This window comes from Condylura cristata, unplaced genomic scaffold, assembly GCF_000260355.1.
Source record: "Condylura cristata isolate star-nosed mole 26May11 unplaced genomic scaffold, ConCri1.0 scaffold00003, whole genome shotgun sequence".
Taxonomy (NCBI): Eukaryota; Metazoa; Chordata; class Mammalia; order Eulipotyphla; family Talpidae; genus Condylura; species Condylura cristata.
In genome coordinates this window covers 34,766,889-34,793,822 of record NW_004567104.1, presented here as the reverse complement: position 1 = coordinate 34,793,822, position 26,934 = coordinate 34,766,889, and the positions used below count along the sequence as shown (strand labels likewise).

At 38.1% G+C, this 26,934-nt stretch overlaps 2 protein-coding genes across 2 annotated transcripts in view; one reads left to right on the top strand and one right to left on the bottom strand.

Annotated features, from left to right (window-relative positions):
* The first annotated feature begins 31 nt into the window (after positions 1-31).
* Positions 32-14,099, top strand: TIMMDC1 (translocase of inner mitochondrial membrane domain containing 1). Its single transcript, XM_004675192.2, has 7 exons — positions 32-403; positions 2,826-2,991; positions 4,922-5,010; positions 5,368-5,435; positions 7,993-8,071; positions 9,060-9,170; positions 12,766-14,099. Exons 1-7 carry the CDS (start codon positions 213-215, stop codon positions 12,914-12,916), a joined length of 855 nt encoding a protein of 284 aa, XP_004675249.1. The 5' UTR covers positions 32-212; the 3' UTR covers positions 12,917-14,099.
* A 1,447-nt stretch (positions 14,100-15,546) lies between these two features.
* The window catches only part of CD80 (CD80 molecule), a 25,408-nt gene continuing 14,020 nt past the window's right edge, over positions 15,547-26,934 (bottom strand). The window contains exons 3-6 of the mRNA XM_012731613.1: positions 24,389-24,670; positions 19,408-19,494; positions 17,276-17,376; positions 15,547-15,617 (exon numbers count right to left, since the gene is read on the bottom strand). Of these exons, the coding sequence (XP_012587067.1) occupies positions 17,300-17,376; positions 19,408-19,494; positions 24,389-24,670 (446 nt within the window). The 3' untranslated portion in view covers positions 15,547-15,617; positions 17,276-17,299. The remainder of the gene's footprint in view (positions 15,618-17,275; positions 17,377-19,407; positions 19,495-24,388; positions 24,671-26,934) is intronic.

Sequence of the window (26,934 nt, the reverse complement as noted above, 5' to 3'; positions counted from 1 at the left end):
CGGGCGGGACTTCCTGTCTCGTGTGTGGGGACCGGGGGGTCCTGCCAAGTGAGGCGGGCTACTGAAGGCGAGTGTGTCAGTTGCTGTGCCCGCGGGCTCAGTGCTCGGATGCAAGCCGCCTCTTTTTTGCCGTTATCCTCATTCTTCTCCCGCCGCGACTACAGGGCCTTGAGCACCCAAGTGTGTATCTGTCCGCAGGTTCGGGGAGGGCCATGGAGGTGCGGCCGCCCGCGCCACGGAGCTTTCCCAGCAGGGCGCTAGGTCTTTTCCCTCGCGTCTTTGCCGCGCAAGCTGTGGCCGCCGATTCGGAGCCCCTGGCGGAGAAGAAGCTACCTTCCTACGTCCCCGAACGGCACCTCCCGGAATCCGGATGGGAACGCCTCCGGCAGCTGTTTGTCAAAGAGTAAAAAGTGCCTAGGGTCTGTGGGGAAGGGGGGTGAAGAAGGTGTCCTGCAACCTGAGTCGTTCTAGTGCGAGGGACCCCGGGAAGGTGTGGTCTGTTTTCAGTTGGCTTTTAGATCTCTAATGTTTATACCCCAAACTTGGATCTTGACATTGCCATCTAGTAGTTCTGGAGATTGACTAGCCGGTTTTCAGTTGGGATGGGTGAGACTCGTTGAAAGAACTCTTCCGGATACTTAGGTGATATAAGCTAAAAGGTTACTTTACAGATAACTTATTTTACCGCTTAGAAGAGTTGGACCGAGGTAGTGTCAGAAGTGAACCTGAAACCCACATTTGCAGGAGTGCGCTCACTCCATTTTTCTTTTTGTATTTCACTTGATACCCGTCCAACTTTGGGGTTTAATGGCCAGCACTTTCCCACCTCTCCAAAAATAGGGAGGCTGGAGAAATGGCAGAAGGCTTTAATGTTTTTGTCCAGCCAAGTAAGACAGATTTTTTAAAAATTGTAATGACTATTGGCACATTATTTTATAAAAGAAAATAATTTGATAGATTCAATAGGATATTCCAGAATAAAGGATAACCTTTTGATGATCTTTGAAGAAAAACTCAGACTCATTTATTTCATCTTTTATTCATTTATCAATTACTAGGGAAAGTTGCTCTTTCAAGTAAAGAACTTTATCCTATTGTGTTAAGTGATTAAATTAACATCAGCTGGTTAAATTATGATGCTGAGATGGTTGGGGCAAGGGAGTAGAATTGCATGTAGTTATTTAGATTTTGTCATTTTAAGGAAAATGAGAAACCTCATTGAAAAAAACTGTGGAGAGTACATAATTAGAAGAGGGTTATTGGGTTCACCTTTATCAGTCACAGAACCTTGGGACTTAACAAAATTTGTTAAGTAATGTTCATACTAGCCACCATGGCATGGATGTGGAAACAGGTTGAAAGAGCATGTGATTTGGTGACAGAACCAGAATCACAAACCCATTCTTGTTTACCTACAGTATAGGTCCTTCCTATTTGTGTCCCCAGTTTCTTCCTTATCCCTTAGCTATTTGGGGCTATCCACATAACTTCTTAAAACAATTACCATATCAAATAGAAACATAATCACCTACTTCATGGGCTTTTTCAGAGGTTGAAGAGACAAAATACATAAAACATATAGGTTTCTGGTGTACAGTCATATAAATTAATGTCTTTGCATTACATTATTTTTCACCCCTAAAAGTCTAGAGTTTAAATACAATTGACCCCTTCCTGACATACTGAATCTTAAATTCTTTCACATTTTCTCTTTTCTGAGCTCTACCATAAGTCAGTTTTTATGGGAATGTTTTTGTTTTGGTTTTGGTCTTGGTCTTATTTACTAGAAAAGATAAAATACAAAGTTCAAATTATAACAGTTTTTCTTCACACATAAGAATCAGTTTCCTCAGAGATTTTTTTAGATTCCTTTTGTACATGCAAAAACTATAAAGACTCACTGATTTTAATATCAGAAATGTTGGTATTGGTAATTAGATAAATATGTTCAGTTTCTAAAGAAAACAAGTTAGTTATGTAAATAATTAACATTTAACAGTTTATTTTCCTAAGAGGGCAATTATTTATAGTTACTGAATGATTACAAACTTAGCTCTTCCTTATAGCAGTTTCTATAAAATATCTTGGAAGTTCTACTAAGGGGTCTAGTTTTTTGTGCTTTTGAGAGTAACACATTGAATGAAATAGTAATTGTTCTGCTTATTTTGGACTGATCTATGCTGCCCTTTGCAGAGATTACTTGTCTGATGTTTTTTTTATGATGGGCCCATCTCAGTATTAACTTAGTTTCATCAGGTATTCAGAAAGAGGGTTTTGGTTTCTTTTATTACTATCTAGAATTTCATTCTTGCATGCATTGTCCTAAAATGTTGTAAGTTTGTGTAATAAAAAAAAATAGCTTAAAATTTAAAAAGAGAAAATAATGGTTTCTACTTCCAACTCCCAAAAGCAGGAAGCTGTTTTCAGAATATGGGTAGAATTGTGACAATCACCAGATAAAATTAATTTTAAAACCGCCTTTCTATTGGAGTATAATAAGCCTCAGGAAAAAAGCACCTAAGTATATGCTTATCAGCGAATTTTCACAAATTTAGAAGCTATGTATCCAGCAAGAAACCAGCAACCCAGAAGCTCCCCCGTGTGTCTTTTCCTGTCACTGCATTCCCAAGAGTAACTACTTCCCTAATTTCTAACAGTATGGATTCATTTGGTCTGAAAATTGAGCTACTCATAACTACATTATTTAATTCATCAGAGGATTTAATATGCTAACAATGAAAAATTGTGTGGTGTTAGCATTTGGGATAAATAATCATCCTGTCCTTTGGAGAGAAGTATCCAATTTTGTCTTTTTGATGTCCTAGTGAACAGCAGAGAACATCAGAAGAACTTCAGAATATTTACAGGGCAGCAGTTTCAGCAGGCATCATTGGCTGGGCATATGGGGGAATACCAGCTTTTATTCATGCTAAACAGCGCTACGTTGAGCAGAGCCAAGCACAAGTTTATCATAACCAGCTTGATGCTGTGGTAGGTACTATGTTTTTATAGTATAGAGGGCACACCAAGTTAGCATTTCACTTTGTACTTGGTTATTCAGTTAGGTGGTAGTTTGGGAGAGTTTTGGATGTCAGGGTAAGGGTAAAACAACAATGTCTATACTTAATCATGGGAAGTGCTAATGTTAAATACATATACATGGCTTGTCATACTTTTTCCTCTCTTCTGAAGGGATCACCAGAATGGCTCAGTTTCTGAAATGTATTTTTAAACTCCTAATGAGTTGTCAAGACTCAGCTGTAGTACATTTACTCTATTCATAAAGCCTTCATGGAGTATATTAGCTCACATTAAAGTAGTAACTAATGTACAAACTTTACAGTTCATAAGGTACCAGCTCATATCTGTTCTGTCCTTCAATTCTGTTGTATTAGTGAGGAAGTTATACCTTGGAGAGAGTTAGTGTTTTTGCTTTGTTTTTAAAAATTGTTAAGCTTAAAGAAAAGATACAGAAATAGAAGAATTCCTATATGCTTTGTACCCGGCCTCTTTAAATGTTAACATTTTATCACCTTGGTTTTGTCATTCACTGTGAAATTACTATTTTTTCCCCTTTGTAATTAATACATAAATAATGGATACTTGCTAGCTACTTGTAAATCTAATTTCATCAAATTTTTACCTTCTAGTTTTAGTATTCAGTGTTGTCTGAAACTACTGTGGTAGTTGCCAAATAACCATTTTCAAATTCCAACATTCCTCTTACATTTATTGATTAGTATCCTGCCAAAGGGAGAACTTTTCCTTCCCATCTATTTATTTGTTTATAATTTAAGTCTTTGTGGATTTATGAATTCTTACTTTATTCTATATGATTATAGTCTATTATTGTTATTTATTTTGATGCTTACATTGGCTAGGATTTGGACATTTGAGCTCCCTTCAGGCTAGGTCCTAAATAGCTTTGATAAGACCTTACCATTCTTTGATGTTTTGGCATTTTGGCTCATTTTTTACTTTTCTAGTATCAGCGCTGGAATTAACTTTCACCAAGGAGCTATAGTTTCTTTTAGTGAAAGATGGAATTTAAATATCAATATCTGTTGTTAAGGTTTCCTCATTGCTACTAGAATACCATGGCTACTAGACCCCAGGCAGACAGATGTAGGCAATAAACATCATACTCACATCTGCATCTAATTTTATATTTACCTATTAGTTAAAAATGATGAACCCATACATATCCCTGTCAGAGAGGTTTTGACTTACCCAATATGACCCAGTTAGTACCCACTTAGGGTTTCTCTCAGGTTCTTTAAAAATCTAGATTTTACTATCAAAATATTGTACTAGACTTGTTCTGTGGTCACCTAGCAAAAATGGGCTGTGGTGAGTGGTGACAGACAACCTCCCACCCAATTTAATTGCATTCCTTATTAGCTGAGTGATCTTGGTTATAAGCTTCCTCTGTATACTTCAGTTGAAACCAAAACACCACTGAAACTATTGTAAAGATTAAGTAAGATAGGTCAACGCTACTTTCACTTGAATGGCCTGTAAGTGCTCATTTTTTTTCTCCCTCTGCTCCTTTCCTGTGCATCTATATCACTTAACTCCTTACCCTTCATTTTTCACTCAGTTTTTTATGTTTTTCTTTTCCCCAAGATTTCTTGAACATTAAAAGCATGTTGAGTACTGATCTGTTGTGTTTGACACATAGATTCAGTTGATGCCTAATTGACATTTGGCAATTCTTAATTCCTTTTCTCGATCCTAATAGGATAGAATATACATGGAACTTTAAGTGTCAATACTTAAATAATGGTATTTCTATAGATTTTCTGTTGTTTCTGTCGAGATACTCCTGCCTATTCAGTAGCTGACATCCCTCTGCTACAGTTGTAGAATAAAGAGAAGATCAAGGTGTCTTGCATACTCACAGCCTTTTTCCTCATTCTAGCAATCTGCACATCAGGCTGCCACACGCGGCTTCATCCGGTATGGCTGGCGCTGGAGTTGGAGAACTGCAGTGTTTGTTACCATATTCAAGTAAGTTCTTTCTGGATTATGAAAAAGTGTTTGGTGTTTTTTTTGTTTGTTTGTTTGTTTTGGAACACATCTTTTGAACAAGTAGAATTATAAGAACAGAACACCCACAGAAGTGCAAAACTCTTCTGTACCTTTCTCTTTCTAAATGGATATTTACTTATGAAATTTGGTTATTTTGTAATTGTTCTTCAGCAAGAGAGGGTCCACCTAGAAAAACTGTAGGTGCATTAACAGTCTGGATGAGCCTAGATTAGGGCCAGGTATTGACATAGCCTCTTCTAAATAAATGTTTGTAAGTTGTAATCCAGAAAATAAATGGGATATGCCTTAAATTTTGTGGGTTTTCTTTCTTCCCAGCTCTGTGAACACTGGTCTAAATGTGTACCGAAATAAAAATACCCTAAGCCATTTTGTCATTGCAGGAGGTAAGACATTTTTGTTCTTACTTATGTTTTTCAATCTTTTCAGATATGGTTTAGGACATAGCAAACAAAAGATATCAAAATCATTTTTTTTAAAGAATTAAATAAAAAAGGGGGGAAAGATTTAAAGTATGATGACAAATGTTTCATCAAATGTAGAAAATCAATAAAGACAGATATCTTGAAAAGGAATCAAGTAAAAAGTATGGAGTTATTATAAATTGTTAGAAATTTAAAAATTACTGGAGAGGAGGGGCTTAATACAGACTTGAGGTAGCATGAGAGTCAGTGAACTTGAAGATAAACAAATATAGATTGTGACTTGTGGAAGTCAGAATTTTTACAAAAGAGAAATTAATAGAGTCTCAGATTTATGGAACACGAGCCAAAATGCCAACATATATGTATTAAGAATACTAGGTGGAAAGACGAAGTATTTTAAGAAATAAGGGCCATATACTTCCCAAATTTTATGGAAAACATACAAGAAACTCAACAAACTCCAAGAAGAATCTCCAAGAGATTGACATCAAGACACATAACAGCTACAGTGTTGAAAGATCAAAGAGAAAAAACTTGAAAGCAGCAAGAAAAACCAGCTCCAACAATTGGGTTAACTCATTAGGAGGAAATCAGAAACCAGTAGAATGGCATTAAAAGTGCTGAAAAGGATAACCTGTCAATTAAGAATCTATATCTGTCAAATCATCTTTCAAATTTAAAGGTAAAAATAAAAAACTGACAAATAAGCAAAATTCATCACTGTATATGACATAGCACAAAAGAGAGGAAAGTAGTCGAGGTATATTGGAACAAGGAAATGATAACATATAGTAACTAAGCCATATTCCACAGAATTACTAGAAATGGTATATAAATACATTGGTTAATATAAAAGATATTGTAAATACATTGCTTTGCCTTTCTTTGCCTGTTTTTTCCCCTTAATTTCTTTAAAATGCATATGGTTGTGTAAAATAATAGCAACAAACTTGTATTTTAACATATAATCACATATGCCACCATATAGCAATATTCCTAACTTCCTATTATTACCTAGTGACATTGTAGGTATCAGAAAGTCCTAGCATTTTATACTGGCAGCAGCTTCAAATATCTTGATGATATTTGCACAGTGACAAAATCACTTAATGATGCATTTCTCAGAACATATTCCCATTGGTAAAAGATGCATAACTGTATGAGTATAACATAAATTACAATATTACAAAGATGGGAAAGATTATCATTGAATACCAGTGGGAAGGAAAGTGCACCAGTTTACTGGCCACCAGGGGTCATCTTAGGGCCTGCCTGAGCTATAGAATAGCAGCCATCCAAGGAAGGGTGAGGTGACATAGCTAAGTTGCAGCTGTGAAGGTTTTGTTGTTTACTTGGGGAAAGCTTTCCTTGAACAAGGAAGAAGTGAAAAAAATAGAAGTGGAGAAATTACAGAACTTTAAGGTGAGCAGAAAGAAATGGAAACAGAGTAAGTTAGATCCATAGAATAGATTGAAGAAGTAGTTTATAAAAGGAATGTTTCTTCAAACTTCCTGAAGGATGAGAAACTAGCTGACTGAACATTTGGGACCTGGGAAACCTCGTTTTGTGGTTGTATATTAATGTTTGATTCAAAAAACTTACTTAGGGGTTTGTGTCTTTTGGGTTTGTTTTTTTTTTTTTAGATTTATTTATTTATTCGTACAGAACTGGGGTACAGGCCAGAGATGCGGAGGGTGAGAGGATTCACCAGAGACAGAATGGGGAGCAGAACAGGCAGATCGACAAAGTACACTGCTGAGGGGAGCAGCAGGCAGGTCAGGAGAGGTCTGCCGCACCATGTGGTCACCTCCAGGACAGGTGGGAATCGAACTCATGAGGAAGTGGCTTTAGCTTCTCAGTGCTGTGCTTTAATTTTTGGGTTTTTTTAAAAGATTTATTTATTTGGGCCCTCCCTGGTGGTGCAGCGGGTTAAAGCACAGCACAAAGAAGCTTAAGCCACTTCTGCATGAGTTCGATCCCCACCTGCCCCAGAGAAGATTCACATGGCAAGTCAGACCTCTCCTGACCCACCCGCTGCTCCCCTCAGCAGTGTACTTCGTCGATCTGCCTGTTCTGTGCCCCACTCTGTCTCTGGTGAATCCTCTCACCCTCCGCATCTCTGGCCTGTACCCAAGTTCTGTACGAATAAATAAATAAATCTTTGGAAAAAAAAAAGATTTATTTATTCATACAGAACTGGGTAAGCCAGAGGTACAGTGGTGGTAAGAGGCTTCACCAGAGTCAGATTGGGGAGCAGAACAGGAAGATTGACAGAAGTACACTGCTGAGGGGAGCAATGGGTGGGTCAGGAGAGATTTGCCACACCACGTGGATCACCTCCTGCGTGGGGGATCAAACTTGCACTGAAGTGGCTGAGGCCAGCCCACAATGCTGCGTCCTAACCTGTTGTGCCACCAAGGAGGGCCTTTTTTTTTTCTTATAGGAGGAAAATTTAAAGATGAAAATTCTGGTGTTTAAAGATGATTTAATTTTGCCTTTTTTGTTTCTTTTTAAATAGCTGTCACAGGAAGTCTTTTTAGAATAAACTTAGGCCTGCGTGGCCTGGTTGCTGGTGGCATAATTGGAGCCTTGCTAGGGTAAGTATCAGCATGGTTTGGTTCTAAGTTAACATAAATTTTATTAGGATGTCCTCATGTCATCAGCATGTCATCCCTGTTGTGGCATGTGACCATGATTGTCTTTATTCATTTGCCTGTTGATGGACATTTCCACTTAGCAAAAGTGATTTTTAATAAGATTACTTAAGTTGCAGCCAGAGGGAACTTAAGGTTGTCAAAAATGTCTTCCCTGGCCCACCCTGGTGGTGCAGTGTGTTAGGACTCAGCACTGCCAGCCAGCCGCAGCTGCTTAACTGAAAGTTCAATCTCAGGCCAGGAGGTGATTCAGATGGTGAGTCAGACCTCTCCTGACCCACCTGCTGCTCCCCTCAGCTGTGTCCTTCGTTGATCTTCCTGTTCTGCTCCCCACTGTGTCTCTGTTGAAGCCTCTCCCCACCCCTGCACCTCTGGCCTATACCCCAGTTCTGTATGCATAAATAATACATCTTTTTAAAATGTCTTCCCCTTGAGAAAACAAGAATCAACGCCTCTTCATTATCACATTTGTCATCAGTTTCTTAGATGGGTAACTATTGGCAGGAGGGTGAGACATTTATCCCAGAATCTTAGATTTTAGGATATTTTGCAGCTTTTTCCTAAAAGCCGGTTAGAATCCTCCCCCCAACTAAAAATTACCTGCATAGTTCCTTCCTCTTGGGGAGTCTGGTACCATTCCAGGTATTAATATTGTTTCTGAGAAACAATATAGAGGTACTTACTAAAGCTTGTCACATGCGCGTGTATATATCTGATTATTTACCATTCATGATAAAAAAACAGCCAATTTACAGATCTGTTTTTATGTCAGTTAATTTTAAGAAGTTGCAGTGATTGTTTGTCTCTGTTGTGCAAATCAAGAAGGAAATTGCCTTAATACTGTTTTCTTTATTCGACAGGATCTTTAATTGTCCCATTATTGGTCTGATGATTGCCTTTTTCCTAAATTTTCCCTCTGCTTCCCCCTCAGCACTCCTGTAGGAGGCCTGTTAATGGTGCTTCAGAAGTACTATGGTGAGACTCTTCAAGAAAAAAAACAGAAAGATCTGATAGCACTTCATGAGCAGAAACGGCAAGAATGGTAAGGAGCATGTTAACTCTAGAATATCTGACTTCCCAGCTAGAGGCTTTGGATGGTGCTGTTTTTTTTTTTTTAACTTACATACTCTAAACTGCCATTCAGTTCAGAAAAGAATCTATTTTTACTGAGTCTGAGTCCTTCAACTTGTATCCTACATGGTCTTTTAATTTTTGTTTTTTTTTTTGTTATCTAAGAAAAACACTTATTTTTAATCTGAGGAGGATCTTTACTTAAATACTTAAATACATTAAATACTTAAATACATTAATATATAAAATACTATAAATCTTCATTTGGTTGCATAGTTTTTCTTTTCCTGCGTTCTTACGTCACAGGAAATTAAATAAATTTCACAGCAATGAGTAAGCTTTATTTGATTTTTTATAAAAGTGTACACATACATCTATGAACAATGCAGAATATGTTAGTCTCTACCTTTCAAAGATTCTACTACTTGTCTTAGACATCAAAGAATTAAGTAGATATAATAGCTGTTTGTAGACTGGACGCCACTGAAGAGGATGAAAACGTGTACCTGTTCTAGATAGTAATCCCCCGGATATAGTAATCAGACGGATAGCAGACTTTGTGTGGAATTTTTTTGAAGAATAAAACAACAAGCTGCGATTCAGTGCTTCTCACAGTTAAGCTTTCTGGGTAGTTCCCACAATGACATTTGTTGCTGCTGCTGTAGTAGTTGAACAGCTAAACAGTAATTTTTTCCATGTTTCTGTTTGAAGCTTCTGTTGTATACTTCTCACAGTAAAGTACAAATACTTCTCACAGTTAAGCTTCCTGGGTGGTTCCCACAATGATATTTGTTGCTGCTGCTTTAGTAGTTGAACAGCTAAACAGTAATTTTTTCCATGTTTCTGCTTGAAACTTCTATTGTATTACACACACATGCATATATGGAAATTTTTTTGGTATCTGTAGATTCAAGGACTTAGGAACTAATGACTCGTAATTAGTTCTTTTATCTTAGATATTCTCCATCAAGTCTTAGTTTTCTCAACTGTACCAAGGACAGAATCAAATCACAATGCTTTAATATGTTTGTTTCATGCCCTGCTCTTCTGGGTAAGAGGTAAGGTGGAATATCCAGCTATGTACAGTTTAGAAAAAAGCCCTTCAAAATTAGGAATGCCAGCATGCAATTTGAAATTACTGGAGAACTGAAAGAATGAAAGTGCTGGCGTATTTCTAGTTCTTCAGGTGTCACAAGAGACTGTTGAGACTCTTTGTCCCTGATCACAGATTATTGGGGGGCAGAACAGGCAGGGTCTCAAGGTGGGAATGGCGTCAGCGAGCGGAGATTCCTAGAAAAGGGGGGAAAAGGGGAAAAAAGGGAGTGGGTGCAAGGAAGACGCGGGAATAGGAGTTGGGTGCAAGTCTTCCTACTTTGCCTTTAGCAGAGGTTTATTTTATACATTTCAAGCAGGCAGAGGGATGATGTTAGCATATGAAATGAGCTGAGATCACAATCACCTTTTTTCTAAGAATAGTCTGGATTCGTTTTGACCTTTAGTTGAGATTATAACATTTTTAAAATCAATCTATCAAGGTTAAAACAGGTACATAGATTTACAAAGTTTAAGACTAATATTACTGTATTTACCACAGTGAAGATTAACCAAAATAAAGTCCCTTAAACATTATCTATTACTTAATGGCTTTCATTCTCACAGAGACGTCGTAGGGGGTAAAATAAAGTGAGGGCAAGGAGAGGAAATATCTTGTAAATCAAATTAAGGTAAGGTTCTTTGAAAAACTTGTTAGAAAGTTTTTAAGTGAGTTTTCTTGAAGTCTAGATGGTAGAAAACCTGATTAGCTCTGAATAGGTGACTTGGGTGAATTTCCATATCTAAAGACTTCCTACAGATGGTAGGAAGTTTGAGTGGTTCTTTAGAAACTGAATAGATGGTAGGAAGTTTGAGTGGTTCTTTAGAAACTGTGAGATAGAGTAATAGATTTGGGTTTTCCTTTTTGTCTGGCAGTGAGAGAGACTTTGCAGTAACAGCCATTTGTTTTTATTAGTCAGCCAGTTGTTTAATGACTTTTTACTTCTAGAGGAATTTCTCACCCTGGTGCAGTACTTGCTTGTCAGGGCCAGGTAGCACCTTATGAGGCTGAGGCAATCCAATTGTAAACTGAAAGTTGCTCAGAATATTTTGATATTACAATTATACAAAAAAGGGAGGTCATAACATAAATTACCATGGAAAGACTGATTTTTCAGAGCATTTCTGTCTCCATCCGGAATATGTCAGTTGATAGAGGTTGCATAGCTTGTGTCAAGAGACCTTATCGTTTTTTTTTTAAACAAAGGAAGCTTTGAGAAAGGAGTTGGAAAGAAAAGTATTTGCCATTTTAATCTGACACAGAAATTGTAGAAGAATTAACATTTGAAAAGATATACTCAAATAATAATTGTAGTCCAATTAAAGGAAAAAAAACTGGAAGAGTTGATCGTTAACTTTATTTGGAGATAGAAAACCTTAAGAATGGGCAAGAACAATAATATATAGAATATGCCAAAGAATACTTTGACAGAAGGAATTAGTAAAAAAAAATGTACAGGTCATTAATACATATATATAGGTTTTATATATATATATATATATATATTATATATATATATTACATGTGTATAAATGTGATATTTCTGGAGAGTCATTATTAACGGTTAAGAGCTTTCTGTATGACTGCTTCTTTGCTTGAAAATAGTTACAGGAAAATCAAACAATCTCAAAAATTGCCTTATTGAGCACAATGTATAGAAAACTGGCTAGAGAGAGAGAAGACAATGTGGACAAATCTGGTTGTGAAGTGTTGAGAATAAAAGACTTAGGTGATCCTGATTATCACTTACTTCCTGTAAGTAAGTGATAATCAGGTAAGTAAATAAGTAAAACTTGGTTTAGAAGAATTTACCTGTTGTTTGGAAATTGATGTTTAACTTTTTTTTTTAAGATTTTTATTCATTCATGCAGAACTGGGGTATAGGCCAGAGGCTCAGGGATGGTGAGAGGATTCACCAGAGGCAGAGTAGGGAGCAGAAAAGGCAGATTGATAAAAGTACTGCTGTGGGGTGTAGCAGGCAGGTCAGGAGAGGTCTGCCTCCCCATGTGGGTCACCTCCAGGGCGGGGATCGAGCTCACACTGAAAGCAGCTGCGGCTCACTTCAGTGCTGCGTTTTAACCCACTGCACTACCAGGGAGGGCCCATTAACTTTTAATATACACACATACACATCTGTAGTGGCCTGTTTCACTTTTTCATACCTACATTACCACTATTTCAGCCTTTTTCTAGTTGCTACAATGTATACCAACAGAAAGTGGCAGGAAACTCTACTGCCACTCCCCCTGCCACTGAGGACAATGGGACAGCCAGATTTTGAGGTGTATTCCTTAGCAACGTGTGCTTTAGCTCCATTATTGTAAGAATTCTGGAATATCTTCTGGAGCATAGCTGCTATTATAGTAGAATCATAGTCATAAGTTGCAGGAAGAGTAAGACAAATATCTTTTTTATAACTATTTATGAATTAAAGAAATGGAAATATCATTCCCTTTTCATTCTTCAAATACAGGGAAGCCAGACTACAATTTACAGAAATACTTCCTGAAAAAATTGAAAGTGACTTACAGAAAGATCAATCCAAGGATGATGTTAAGAAAATTGAAGCCCTGCTAAATCTTCCTAGGAACACTTCATCAACAGATAAACAAGACAAGAACTGAAAATGTTCTGGACATTTGAAACTTTTGTCAGAGTTGAAGGGGCATTTGTGGCCCTATCATGGATGTCAGTAGTCAGCTGACAAATGTACGTGCTGGTGTTTGAGGTGGTATTGATTTGCTCTTATTTTTTGTTTTAAACCAAGATTTGGGCTGTTGTACTTTCACTTTCCTTCTCCATTGACACATTTGACATTATATCTATATTGATCCATCAATATATATTGTTCCCCTTGGATTTTAAAACAGTAAATGTAAAGCCCCAAATGGTTAAAGTTGAATTTTACAAGTTGTATATTTATTCTTGTAACCTTTAAAAGAGTACTCTAGGAAAAACTAGGAGGAGAAGCAGGTACAGGAAATAGTCTATGAAGCCCCATGGGCCCTGAGTCCTGGAAACACTGTGGGTCTAATGTGTTACAATGTTTAGTTTTGTTTTAATAAAAATCAAAGGTGACCTCTGTGTCATTTGCAATAAAATAAAAATTTAAGAAACAGGACGTAATCTTTAGAGACATCCAGATTTTGTTTCCTTCTTAGTATTGCTGAGGAAGTCTGTCATGATGCGCTGTAAAATTACTTAACCTAGAGGCACAATCTCTAGTCTCCAAGGAGCTTGCTGCCTTATAAGGAAGTCTTCCCACAGATTGTAACTTTTACTGGATGAGGAGGTTGAGGGTGAAGGCAGGAAATTACAAAGTACACTGAAGGGAAAAAACTTCTATGGCTTAGTTTTGGTTTTAGAACTACTATGAAAACACTGCTGTTCCATAGAAGCAAGATATATGAAACAGCGTAATGGTCTGGCTGAAAAACATGGGCTCTGGAGACAGACCACTGGCTGCTAAACCTACCCGTGAGGCTTTGCAGCCATGTGAGGCATAGCAACACCATTTTAAGTCTCAGTTTTCTTATCTGCAAATGAAATAGAATCTGCCTCAGAATGGCTAGTAAATGAAATGGTGCATGTGAAGAGTAGTACAATCGCCCAGGTACTGTATAATAGTGCCCATTATATAATGGTAAAATCAGTAGTCTTAAGAATATGAGAGCCTCTGTCTGCCCCAGAATATTTTCACCATAATTTGTTATTATCACATACCATAAAGATGTTATTTTAAAATTCCATTCACCAGTTGTGCCAAGTTAGCTGTTAGGCAATCTGTTTTTCATACCCACATATTGATTTATTCATACCCACATATTGATTAAATCCTTCAACTAGATTGTTGCATTCAAAAATAATTTTATTCATATCATGAAATATCAGAATAAAACAACTCTTGAAACAATAGTAACACATTTATCAAATGTAACAAGCAATAATATAATTTATTTCAAACAAATAAGCTGTACTAAATTTGCCCTGTGTTATGGTTGACTACTTATTGGGTCTCCTTTGATTATATCTAGTGGATCTTAATGCAGCAATTTTTTATCTTTCATGTTATTTTTTCTCTTGGCTCTAAGTTCTTATCCATCTACTTTTATTTTTTCAGTGATTTTTGTTCTGAGAACCACCATTTAGACATCTTTTGACTATGAAGCTTAATCTTTCATAACTCCCCAAACTAAGTGTTTTAAATTCAGCCCCACTTGAAGAACTTGGTTAGCTCTTGCTATCCAACCCCATATAATCAGATGAGAATGTTGCCCATCTTAAGCCAGGTCCATTCCAGGGTATAATGAATTATGGGAGGCAATATCAGAGAAAGGAGAATGAATGGTAAGTTAACATAGGAATAATAATTGACCCCCGCCTTCCTTCAACTTCCTGCTGATGTCAGCAGGATCCAGAAATACCACGGAGGGAAAGCCATCTCAGTGACCTAAAAGTCCTATAAAATTTTGTTTTCATTACCTCAATTTTTTTTTTCTAAACACAGCTTACTGTTTAATAAAAAATTATTTTTAATGAGAACTTTCTCAGTTTATAAGGTTAAACTAGCATAAAACCAGTTAAGGAAACTGTCAGTCCAATATGAACCAATAGAACATAAGTCTTTGAGCCCAACTATCTCTCTTACACCAGTGTTCCCAGCTCCCAGATAGATGCCCACTTATTGAGAAAAGTGACTCCACTGCATCAGAAGATCCTGGTGGAGGTTGTCAGCCACCTTCCAAAAATAGATCCCCAATCTTGACTGCTAGCAGATGGGAGAGCAGCAGAGATGGGAGGGGGAAAAAACCCTTCGGAAATTTGGCCAAGAAAATGTCCCCTTTCTTCACACTCGTGTCTCTCATACTGAGAGTGAATGGGCACTTTGGTTGTTGAAAGAGGAACTTCTGGAAGGTGGGTGGGGGGATTTTCTGACCAACTTGACTAATCCCAGATCCAATCTGAGTTTTTCTTCAAGATACTTTCAATTTCTTTCCAACTCTCAGTATAATCTTCCTCAGACCCTCCAAGGCTGTGAGCATCAGCTGCAGAAACTCTCCAGGTGTCGGGTCCGGCTGTTACATCAGAGCCCTGGGTGTCCAGGAGATATTTCCCCTAGCCACAGATAGAAGCTGGCAGGCCACTGCCAACCCCACTGTTGCTAAAGTGCAGTTCTATCCAGGAGCCCTGCGGGGGACCATGTCTGGGCCTGGCACCAAAGTAGGCCACGGAGTCGGCCATGGAATCTGCCTTTCTGGCCTGATTGGCAGCAACGTGGGATGGAGCAGGAGCATGGATGCGGGGCCACAGCATCAGCCCAGAGCCCTAAGGAAAAAACATTTTAAAATTTTATAGTTTTTATGTGAAGGTATTCCCAACTTAAACTAACATTAGATAATAATCTTGTTAGCTAAGGAATATAAAGAAAGAATTAAGGACTAGGCTGACAAATTTTTTACGTAGAAAACCAAATACTAAGCACCAGCTGTCACCAATGAGCAAACAGCTCAATACTGTCTTCTGTGTGGAGGACAAGCAGGGTATACCAGACATGGTTGCTATTCTTAATAAGCAATTTATAAGTGTAAGATAGGGTACGTGAAAATAAGCCACAGAGTGGAATCTGATGTGCTGGTTTTGTCTGATCTACATCAACCTCTGGAAGATCAGATTTCTCTCCTGTAGAAAGGAGATAGGTCTTACTCCTAGAGACTTTTATAAGACTAACAAGAAGTAATGCTCTTGTAAAACATAAGCTGTTATATAAGTCTCAGGTGTTATTACCCTTTTCCCCCAAAGACTGACTGAGTTATGTACATGAGAACTGGGGTACAGGCCACGGGGTAAGAGTATTTAGTAGAGACAGAGTGGGAAGCAGAACAGGCAGATTATTGAAATAACACTGTTGAGGTGAACAGTGGGCAGGTCAGAGATGGTCTGCTGTGCCATGTGGGTCACCTCCTCAGCTGGAGATGGAACTTGTGCTGCAGTGGCTATAGATGGCGTCATAATGCTGTGATTTAACCAGTTGTGCCCCCAGGGAGGGCTCCCCATTGCCCTTTATTGTAAAGGCAACTCTGAAGACTCATTTCTGATACTGGCTTCACAAAACAAAACTGAACAGTTTATGGAGTCTATAGCCTCCTGAATATGGTATCAGTCTCTTGGATTCCAATATTCCAGTGGTTCACTTATCTGAAAAAGACCTAGGAATTTTAGGATAAGAAGAATTGATATATGTTCACAGTATAGCTCACAAAAGTTTATGCTCCCTTATAGGAAAAAAAAAAATCCAGAAAATAATTAAACCATTGTATGTGGACTTCTTGGACTTTAGCTATCTAAAGTCTTGGACTCCATTTGTTGATGTCAAGTGTGTTCACACGGAGCTATGAAGAACAATGGAAAGAACTGAGGATGTTTAAACTGAAGATAGCAGCTAGAATGTGAAAAGTTTTAAAGCTTTACCTATGGATACTGGGGTCTTTTCTGAGTTTTTAAGTGGAAAAATAACACAGAAAAATGTTCATTATGAAATCTGGCTCAATGATGAGGTCAGTGGAATGACAGAAGCATAGAAAACAACAAGGGTATTACTGAGTTAGAACAGAATGAGCCCTTGGTGACTTCCATCTGTGTCCATCAGATTGATCAGAAAAAGGAAGGAGCAGAATAAGGACTTAGCCCAGAATAGTACTTCAAGATGAACATAACTGTTTCACAGATAATGAAACTAAGCTGACAGACAGAAGGGGAATATTTAAAGTGTCAGAGTGGCACAACGAAGAGGTGAGAATAACCAAAATATATGTGGGGAGAAAGGACAGATGCTAATCATCTGTTTCAAGTAACCTGAGTGAGGTTTTCAAAAAGCTGTATGATACTAAAGTTGGTACCGAGAGGAAGAAAACCCAGCGGCTCATGGTGCACGCGCTCTCACATAATTTATATTTTTAAGGCAGAGAAAAGCTCAGGGAGGTGACCTTCAGATGTTCCGTCTGATTCCTCTATATATCTTCTGCAGGTGGGGGAGCTTGTTTCCATTCTCTCTCTATTTCTCTTTCTCTCTGTGTTCTGTAAGATCCTTGAAGACAAACACAAAACAATAAAAATTTAAAAAATGAATTTCCCTTAAATTGTGCCCAGAGGTTATGCTCAGCAAAATAAGTCATGAAGAAAAAGAAAAATATCGGATGCTCTCACTTAGAGGAGCAATATATAGGGGAACCAAATAAAGGGCCAGAGATAAAGAAATAAAAACCAAAGTTAATGGGCAACTACAAATTGGAGACATTCAGCAGGGGAGGGAGAGGGATTAAAATGGACAAGAAGAGTAGAGAGACTATGGTGAGAGTTCTCAGGCAACTTGGTGGTGGGAATTTTTTTTTTAATTCTTTTATTGATATGTAATTTATATATCTTAAAATCCACCATTTGAATGTGTACAGTTCAATTTTTAGTGTATTCACATGGTTGTAAAACTAGCACCACTATCTAATTCCAATTTCTGTCACCTCCCCAAAAGAACCTGTATGTATATATTTACTTATAATAATATAATAGTTTATTTTTACATCACTTTGTACCTTTTTCCATCTCAGTTGTAATCCCCAGGTAATGGGAATTTTATGGGGACAACACCTGAGAGGAGAAAGCAAACTATGCAAAAATGAATAATAATGTATAATAATAATGTAATATGTCTGCCCATATATCTCAGCAAACTTTCAGACTGGCTTACAGTTAGACCAGCAGTTTTTAAAGTAGAAACACACATACATGCACACCCAGGGACATTTGCAATGCTGGCAGATATTTCTGGTTTTAAAACTGGAGAAAGTGGTGCTGTTGGCATCTTGTGTATAGGGGTGAGAGATACTGCTCACCATCCTGTGCAGAACAGGACCCTAAAACAAAGAAATAACCTGACCTAAGATATCAGTAATACCCAGATGAAAAGCCCTGAATTAGAGTGGTAAGGCTAGTCAGTATGTATTTTAAAAACCTGAGTTCATCAGACCTCTGTCCTAGCTCTGGAGTGAGTTATTCATAGCAAAAAATTTCTAGTGGCTTTCCTGAGCTTTGACAATTTTTTATGCTGAAGGTTGGGAAAGTAAACAGGTGTTGGTGTTCCAATTTTCTTTGCTCAGTATTGTGATTCCTACTCAGTATAAGTTGATGCTCCTCCTGCATGGTGACTCTGGCCTTCTCTCTGGCCTAACAGCTCTTTGTCATTTTATTATAGAGATTGAGGATAACACATGAATAAGACCAAAATTTTTCATTCACAGGGGAAAATATCCTAGCTATCTCTTCTTTCTCAGCATTCCTGATCTTTTATCCAAAAATGTGTTCTGAAGAACTGAAAATCAGTAACTCATCTGTGACCCTCTTACTCACCTCCAAGGAAATGATTCTTCCCACCTGCTCTCCCCTAGCCCCCCCCCCCACAATTTTGTTATTCTGCTTTTCCTTCAATTCCAAATCGAAGATTAGATAATCATTTTACATCAGAAATGTTTTCAGGGCCCTCCCTTGTGGTGCAACTTGTTAAAAAGGCAGCACTGTGAAGCTATCTGCAGCCACTGCAGCAAGAGTTTGATCCCCAGCCAGGGAACTGACCCACATGGCTTAGCAGACCTTTCCTGCCCCGCCTGCTGCTCTCTCAGCAGTGTTTTTCAGTCCATCTGCCTGTTCTGCTCTCCATTCTGTCTGGTGAATCCTCTCACCCCCCACACCTCTGGTGGGTATGCCACTTCTTGTATGAATAAATAAAAAATCTTTTTTAAAGAAAGAAATAATTTCAAATTAGCAAGCTTCAGTGTCTCCAAAAAATTATAAAATCAGGTGAAAAACAGAAGCACTAAGTTAGAATGTGTCTCAAGGGCCGTGATTTCTCATCTTTGTAACTCCAGGGGCTAACAGAGTACCAAACACATAGTAGGTATGCAAGAAATGTCAGTCCAGTGAATGAACAGAAGTTGCTGGGACTAGTAAAGGAGACACTAATATTTCCAAAATGCTTTAAAAATGAGAAGAAAATGGCTAAACCTTGGGGAAATGCTGAACCACTCCAATAGAACTTGAGATCCTGATATTAGTATGAAGTACTTACTGTAAAGGACATACAGGATTATTAGAACAGGACACATGGTTAAGGCATAAACCCATTTCACGGAGGAACGAAGACGGTCTGACTCATCTGTGAAGGAAAAAAATACATCAACTCTAATTTGTTTCCAACTACCTAATATGCATCCGACCCTGCTTACATTGACACAACGGATAGAGAGTACTCTCACTTTCTTGCCTGGTCAGCTTTTCTGTATATAGCTGCTATCATTTTTCTCACTTACCTCTTCAATCAGATATATAATGCAGGCAACTAATACCTATGCAACAGATATTGAGATAAAAAGGAAAATCCGAACTTTTTTTTTACTGAGCTAAATTGTCATAGAAAGGTTCTAAAAGGATACTTTAAAAGCCATTTTGAGGACTCCCTGGGGGCACAGAGGGTTAAGTCTCAGCACTATGAGGCTATCTGCAACCACTGAAGCATAAATTCAATCCCTGGCCAAGGAGCTGACCCACATGGCACAGACCTCTCCTGATCCACCCACTGCTCCCTTACCTTATCCTCCATATCTCCACCCAGCCTCCACCTTAGTCCTCGACTTGACTTTACCCTCTAAGATCTCTCAATGAGAATGAAGGTCATTAAGTAGCATTTAAGGTTTAAAGGGACTTTATTTTAGCCCATCATCACTGTGATAAATATAATAATGTCAGCCTTAAAATTTATGAATTTATGTACCTATCTTAACTTTAATAGACCAATTTTAAGAATAACGTTATAAGATTATAATCTCAGCTGAAGGTCAATACATCCCAAACTGTTCTCAGAAAAAAAAAGATAATTCTTATCTCAGCCCAATTCATATGCTAATGTTATCTCACTGCTTGCTTGAAATGTATAAAATAAACTTCTGCTGACAGCAGAACAAGAAGACTTGCACTCCAATTTCATGTCTTCCTCACTCCCGCTCCCTTTTTCCCCCCTTTTAAGAACCTCCACTCTCCAATGCTGCTCCCACCTTAAGACCCTGCCTGTTCTGCCCCTCAGCAACCCGTAATCGGGGCTGGTCCCCGACAAATCATCTCACACTCCCTGCACCCCTGGCTTACACACCAGCTGTTGTATTCATAAATAAATAAATCTTTAAAATAAGTAAATAAAAGCATTTTATCTGTATCTCATTTTTATAGGTGCTATTACTATGTATTACTAATTTTACTTGACTAACAATTAGCTAATGTCTTATTCTAGAAAGACCTTATTTTTCCTTTGTCAGCTTTGGTATCCTCCCTTTCTCTTAGCACGTTCTTTTTTAAAAAAAGATTTATTTATTTATGCATACATACAAGAAATGGGGTACAAGTCAGAGGTACGGTGAGTGAAAGGACTCACCAGAGACAGAGTGGGGAGCAGAACAGGCAGTTGGACTGAAATACACTGCGGAGTGGAGCAGCTGGTGGTCCAGGAGAGGTCTACTGCGCCATATTGGTCACCTCCCTGGCTGGGGAACGAACTCTTGCCTCAGTGGCTGCAGATAGCTTCATAGTGCTGCGGTTTAACCTGTTGTGCCACCAGGGAGGGCCCAGCATGTTCTCTTCACACACACACAAACACACACACACACACACATACCCTTGTGGCTACAGGAGCCACTTGGCATTCGTTTTCAGATCAATATTTTTCACCATCTAGCCTAGAGCTCTCGGAAGAATAGAAGAGCACCAACAAAGAACTAGGGCTGGATGTGGCTTGGAGATAGGTGGGACCATTCTGGGGGAAAGCAAACTGCCAGCTGTAGTTCCCCATCCTACAGATGATATTGGGACCCGAGGGCGGATGTGGTGTAGAAAGCACGTGTGCGTCACTACTCTCCATCCCTCCTGACCTGGAGCAGCAGCTGCACATTTGAGGTACAGTTAACCACAACATGAAGAGAAGGAGAGGGCCACAAACCAAAAGGAATGGTAGTAGCTCATCTTCTGACTACTCTGGAACGCCTGACACATAAATACCTAATATGGATTTACTTGTTGCATTTCACTTTTCTGATTACTAAGTCTTGTAGGTAAATTTCAGACTTCTGTAACAGCACATTCTTCTGTTTCTGTTTGTTATGACTTGGTTTCCTGGTCTTTCTTCCCGCTGTGCTTTATGTATTGTTGCTGCAGCTCCTTCTGCCAGTGGTACCATTCTTCCAATGACCTTTGTCTTCCTGGGTGATCTTATTTACACCCCAGTTTTGAAATTCCACTGAATGTCTACATTCATATGTCATATTTCTGATCTCAGCTATTAGCTCCAGATTTATATTTCCAAAAGCTCACTAGATGGATGGATGCCAGAATCTCCACCTGATTAAAACTGAACCCACTATATTCTTTCCAAAGCATGCCTTCCACTTATCTGCTCCACTTATTATGTGGGGGATAGCAATGTCATTATTTACCCAGATAAGAGTGAAAGTTTGTCTTTGTGGTGACTACCCAGTAGATGCCAATGAACTTTCTATATTGTACCCAGGATATCTCTGGGATCGATTCCTTTCCCCCAAAGTCTCTTCAGCAGCTGCCTTAGTTCAGTTGCCTTTTCCCCCTCATCTCCTCCTTAGTACCCTCCTGTGGCCTCGTTACCTCTGGTTTCCTGGGCTGTAATAACTGTTACACGTTCAGCTACATTAATCACTGTAAAACGAATACGAGTGTACGTGCCACTTAAAGACTAGGGGAAATGTTTTTGCTTTTTCTTTAAAACACCAGATAAAATGGAGACATGGAATGATTATTAGAACTCACCTTCTGAAGACCAAATGAAACCCAAACAAACAAGGAAGCTCTTGCTGTTTTCCTGGAATAATAGCACAGGCTGATTCACAGGTTCTGACTTACTTCTGGCTTTCTCTCAGAAGTCACTTCCCACCCACCCTCAAATTTCTTTCAGCCTCTTGAGTGTTTTTGAGGGAAAGGAGGAGAAATCATTCTCAGAAAACCAATTCTGTTCTAATGCCTCTTAAGAACCTGGAAACACTTTAGAGGGCAGTGCTTAATAGTTATATGCAGAGGATGTGTGCACATTTAGCTCATCAAACACCCGAGGGGGGTTCCTATCCACACACATACGCTGAATGGTATATCAAGGACTAACAAACTTGGCAGCCCAGACTAAAGAATTATAGCCCTAATCTGCTTAATTGACAAATTTGAGTGTCTTTAGAATAGATAGCAAAACTATACTCTCATTACTGTGTAACATTTCTATGAACTCTACACCTAATTTATATTTGTCTATGCAGTCAGCCCTTGACTTCCCATAAAAACATTATTTTCTTGTGATTCTAAATGATATCTGTGTTTCAATTAATGAGATTTGAAGCATGTACATACTCTCTGACCATTAGCATCTAGCAAGATGCTTGGTGTGTGATAAATACTTAATAAAGAATGAATGAGTGGATGAGTGAGTAAACAAGCTTAATCATATCTCCATTAACCAGGTGACTATAGACCAGATAGGGAAAAGGGATAATATTTAGGAATAGACTGAAGAGGGGTACTGCTCATGCCTTGCCTGAAGGAAGGATTGGGAGAAGACATAATGGGAGAAATGATAAAGCTGGACAGACTAAATCATCTTTAAATTATAGCCCCAACCTTTTATTAAAAGGGCTGCATTCTGTTCCCTGTAAATTAGCAAATCGTAGTACACGGGCCAAATCTTACCTACCACTTATTTCCTTTCAAACTGTAACAGCAGAGTTGATTGCTTGAGTTGTTGCAAGAAGCCATATGATACAGAAAGATAAAAATATTTAGTAGCTGGCCCATTGATGGGAAATTTTGTCACCCCCACATCCTACAACATTATATGTACCCATACTCTTATATTAATTATATCCAAAGCAATAGATGATTGAAGGTGCTGCTGCAGATGTGTACTCTCCCTCACCTTAGTCACAATGTCTAAAATTGGTTAAATAATGATACAGTAATAAGGTGAAAAGTAGTGCTGAATATCTTTACTACATAATTTACACCCCATCCTCATAAATTTTTTAGAACACATAAAAGATGATTGAGAGAAATGAGTTTGGACTATTAGTAAAATGATGCCTGTTTATATTTGAACAGATTTTCCCAGGAAATTTTGTCTCATTACCTATTGAGGAAAATAAAGAACCCACCTCAAAGCGGAAAGATCTAGACTAAATCATTCACTAAAATCTAAAATATTTCTTCTACTAAACGGAGATTAGTATAAGAGTAAGACATAAACATATCAACACAACACTACTTAGTTGTGTAACACTGTAGGTCTGATTTTATGTGTTGTTTCTTACTCTGAAACCACAAAACATACTATTAGGAATGGGCCTGGGGAGTGAGAGAGCCCTGCGGTTCATCAGCCATACTCTTTGGATATGTATTGCAAGTATCTGAGTTCTCCTGTAGTTAACTGTCACAGGCTTAACATACATAGATTTATATAAACCCAGCTTTTCCACTTTGTATTTTTAGATGATTTCACTTCTTGGGGGTAAGAGAATTTCACTTGTATTCTGTCAAAAATGACCTGTTTTTATAGGCTTTGTCTTCAAGACTTGTCATTCACCTTTTTCACCATGCTGACTCTAAGTAAATCAGTCAAAAGACGATCATTTGACACTAAGGAACCATGCAGAGGTGCCCTGGGAAGGAAAGTGCCAAAGCCCTGAAGGCAAAATTTAGCCCTTTTCATAATAACAATGCTGTGGCAATGATTTCCCAAGATGACTACTTGATAGGTAGCACTTATTTATATGTTTAATATTTAGAAGGTTTACTAAGGAAAATAAAAACTAGTCAAGTAATACTGTACTTCTACACTTTCTACAGTGACTTTAACAAATCACAAACAGTTTATTATCTTTTTTTTTTTTTCCTAAGAACTGCTATCAGAGTCGAAGCAATTCTAAATGTATCTGGCTATGTTATTTTCCTTTTAGATTTTAAATAGTAGCTACTGCCCAGGTGTGGACACTTACTTTTTTGCCAGTTGAAGTTCTTTGACACTGTTAAGTTTCCGTACTTGACAAGACACACAAAGCTGTGGTTGGTCGTCACATTGAACTCCAGTTCACTGCGAATAGTGTAGAGCTCAGTGTCTGGATCTTGGGAAAGTGTCTTGTTTGTGGCTTTTAATTCTTCTCCATTTTCCAACCAGGAGAGGTGAGGCTCTGGAAAGCCTCCAGAGGTTGAGCAACTTATTCTTCTGATCATAGGAGATGGACTTCCAAGGTCGGTTATATTGGGAACAGAGAAGTCAGCTAAAGAAAGAATAGGATAGAAATCCGTATCATCACGTATTTGTACGATCACGCTCGTGTGTGTGTGTGTGTGTGTGTGTGTATCTTTAAGAACTTAACCTAGTTTTAATAAGAATGAGGCATAATTTGCAATTTCTCATAAGTCATGTATAGCTATGTATATCCAAAGACTAACTTTGGTTTGAATTGGTCATATTAATTCTTCATTTCTTTGATGGAAATAAGAGAGCACTTATTAAAGAAAGAAGTTGTTTTATGTAAACAAATACTACACATCTAAGATGTAAAGAGAAAAATAATAGACACCATTTATTGAGCTCTTAATATTTACTAGATCTAGACAACCCTAAGGAAGTAGGCTGTAAATTAGAAAAGGTCAAATATCAGTAATTGCATATGATTTAACCTAATACAGTTTCTATTTTAGAAATAATCAAATTGGGGTTTAGAGAAATCACAATAAAAGGAAGAACTGAGATTTGAATTCATGTTTTGCTGATATATGTTAGAGACTTCCTTTTCTTCTTGATATTTGAGTTATACAAAATGGCTCTTATTTATTTACTTATGTATATATGTATTTACAATATTTTAATGAACACCTGTAAACTCAATCTCCAACTTGAGAACCAGAACACTGACTATAAGTTATATAAATCTTCTTGGATGGTCTCACAGATCTTTACCTTACTTTACTTCCCATGCCAGAGGCATTTAAAAATGCTTTTTAAAAAAAGTAGTCTTCGGCCCTCTCTAGTGGCACAGCGGGTTAAAGCACTGCACTAAGAAGCTTAAGCCATTTGCACATGAGTTCATCTCCACCTGCCCCAGAGGTGACCACATGGTGCGGCAGACCTCTCCTGAACCGCCGGCTGCTCCCCTCAGCAGTGTACTTTGTCCATCTGCCTGTTCTGCTCCCCACTCTGTCTCCGGTGAATCCTCTCACCCTCCACATCTCTGGCCTGTACCCTAGTTCTGTATGAATAAATAAATAAATCTTTAAAAAAAAAAAAAAGTAGTCTTCAATCACTGTTCAAATGGTACACATTGAGCCTGTAATCTCAACCGCTATACACTAGTGATTCCCTTGTTATTCCAGTATACCTTAAAAGGACAAGGAGGCTTCCCTAACATTCCTCTAAGGTACTTAAGGAACTCTTTCATTTGTATATTTGACCCCCAAAAGAGACTAATGTATGTTCTAAGCAAAGCATATGAAATGACTATGAAGAACAGAGAAGTAAGCTCCCCACACCACCTTCTCACTTAGACTTGAAAAATTTATACTAGTCAGCATGAATGTGGGGAACCCATCTCTCCATATTACATTCCATATCATAAGTTTTCATTTTAGAATTCTGAGTTCCACAGAGAAATGGCATATGGTATAGTGGTCACCAAGAGCAGGTTTTAAAATCAGTTTTGCCTTGTAGCCCTGAGCCCATTATTTAACCACTTTCAGTCTTCATTTGCTCATCTCTAAGATGAGATAATAATACCTGCCTTCCAGGGTTGTAAGAATTAAGTGACTTCATGAAGCTAAGTCACATAGCACAGAGCCTTACACAAGGGAAATTAGTTAAAAGGCCCTGGTTTATGCGGGTCTTGAATTTGTCTTCTTTTAGAGGAGTTCCCTCATTTAAATTAAGTTGCCAGGTGAAATTTTCCTTGACTACCTGGCAGTATTGGGAGAGTATTTAATTGCCCCTGAAAGTAATTTAATTGCCAAGAAAAAGCTTGGAATTATTTGGAGGAGCAGCTGGTTTTCTTTTTTGAATTAACCCTGCCCCTAAATTAAGTATGACATCTTCCTGAGCCATTTTTAGTTGACATTATCATTTCCCACTCCTTTGATTTATCATATATGATCAACATATCACAGCGGTAGCTATCATCAAGAATATCCCTTTGTTTCGTAAAATAACATCAATATTTGATGTGTTTCAACTTGGAATAACAAATCCAAGTATCTCATATCCTAAAATATGATTCATTTTTCTTCTGTACTCTGTTTTTCTGAGATGTGGCTATGTTACAAGAAAACCACTAATTCCAGGGAGTATATTAAAAATCATCTTTTTGAGGTCTGATAGGCTTGGAATACCCTCAGGTTTATCTCCTAACTTTTCTATGTAAGGTGATCTGTTTATTAAAACAGTGCCTAAGCACATCTTCAAACAACTAGCAACAACAAATGTTGGCGAGGATGTAGAGAAAAAGGAACTCTCCTGCACTGCTGGTGGGAATGCAAACTAGTACAACCA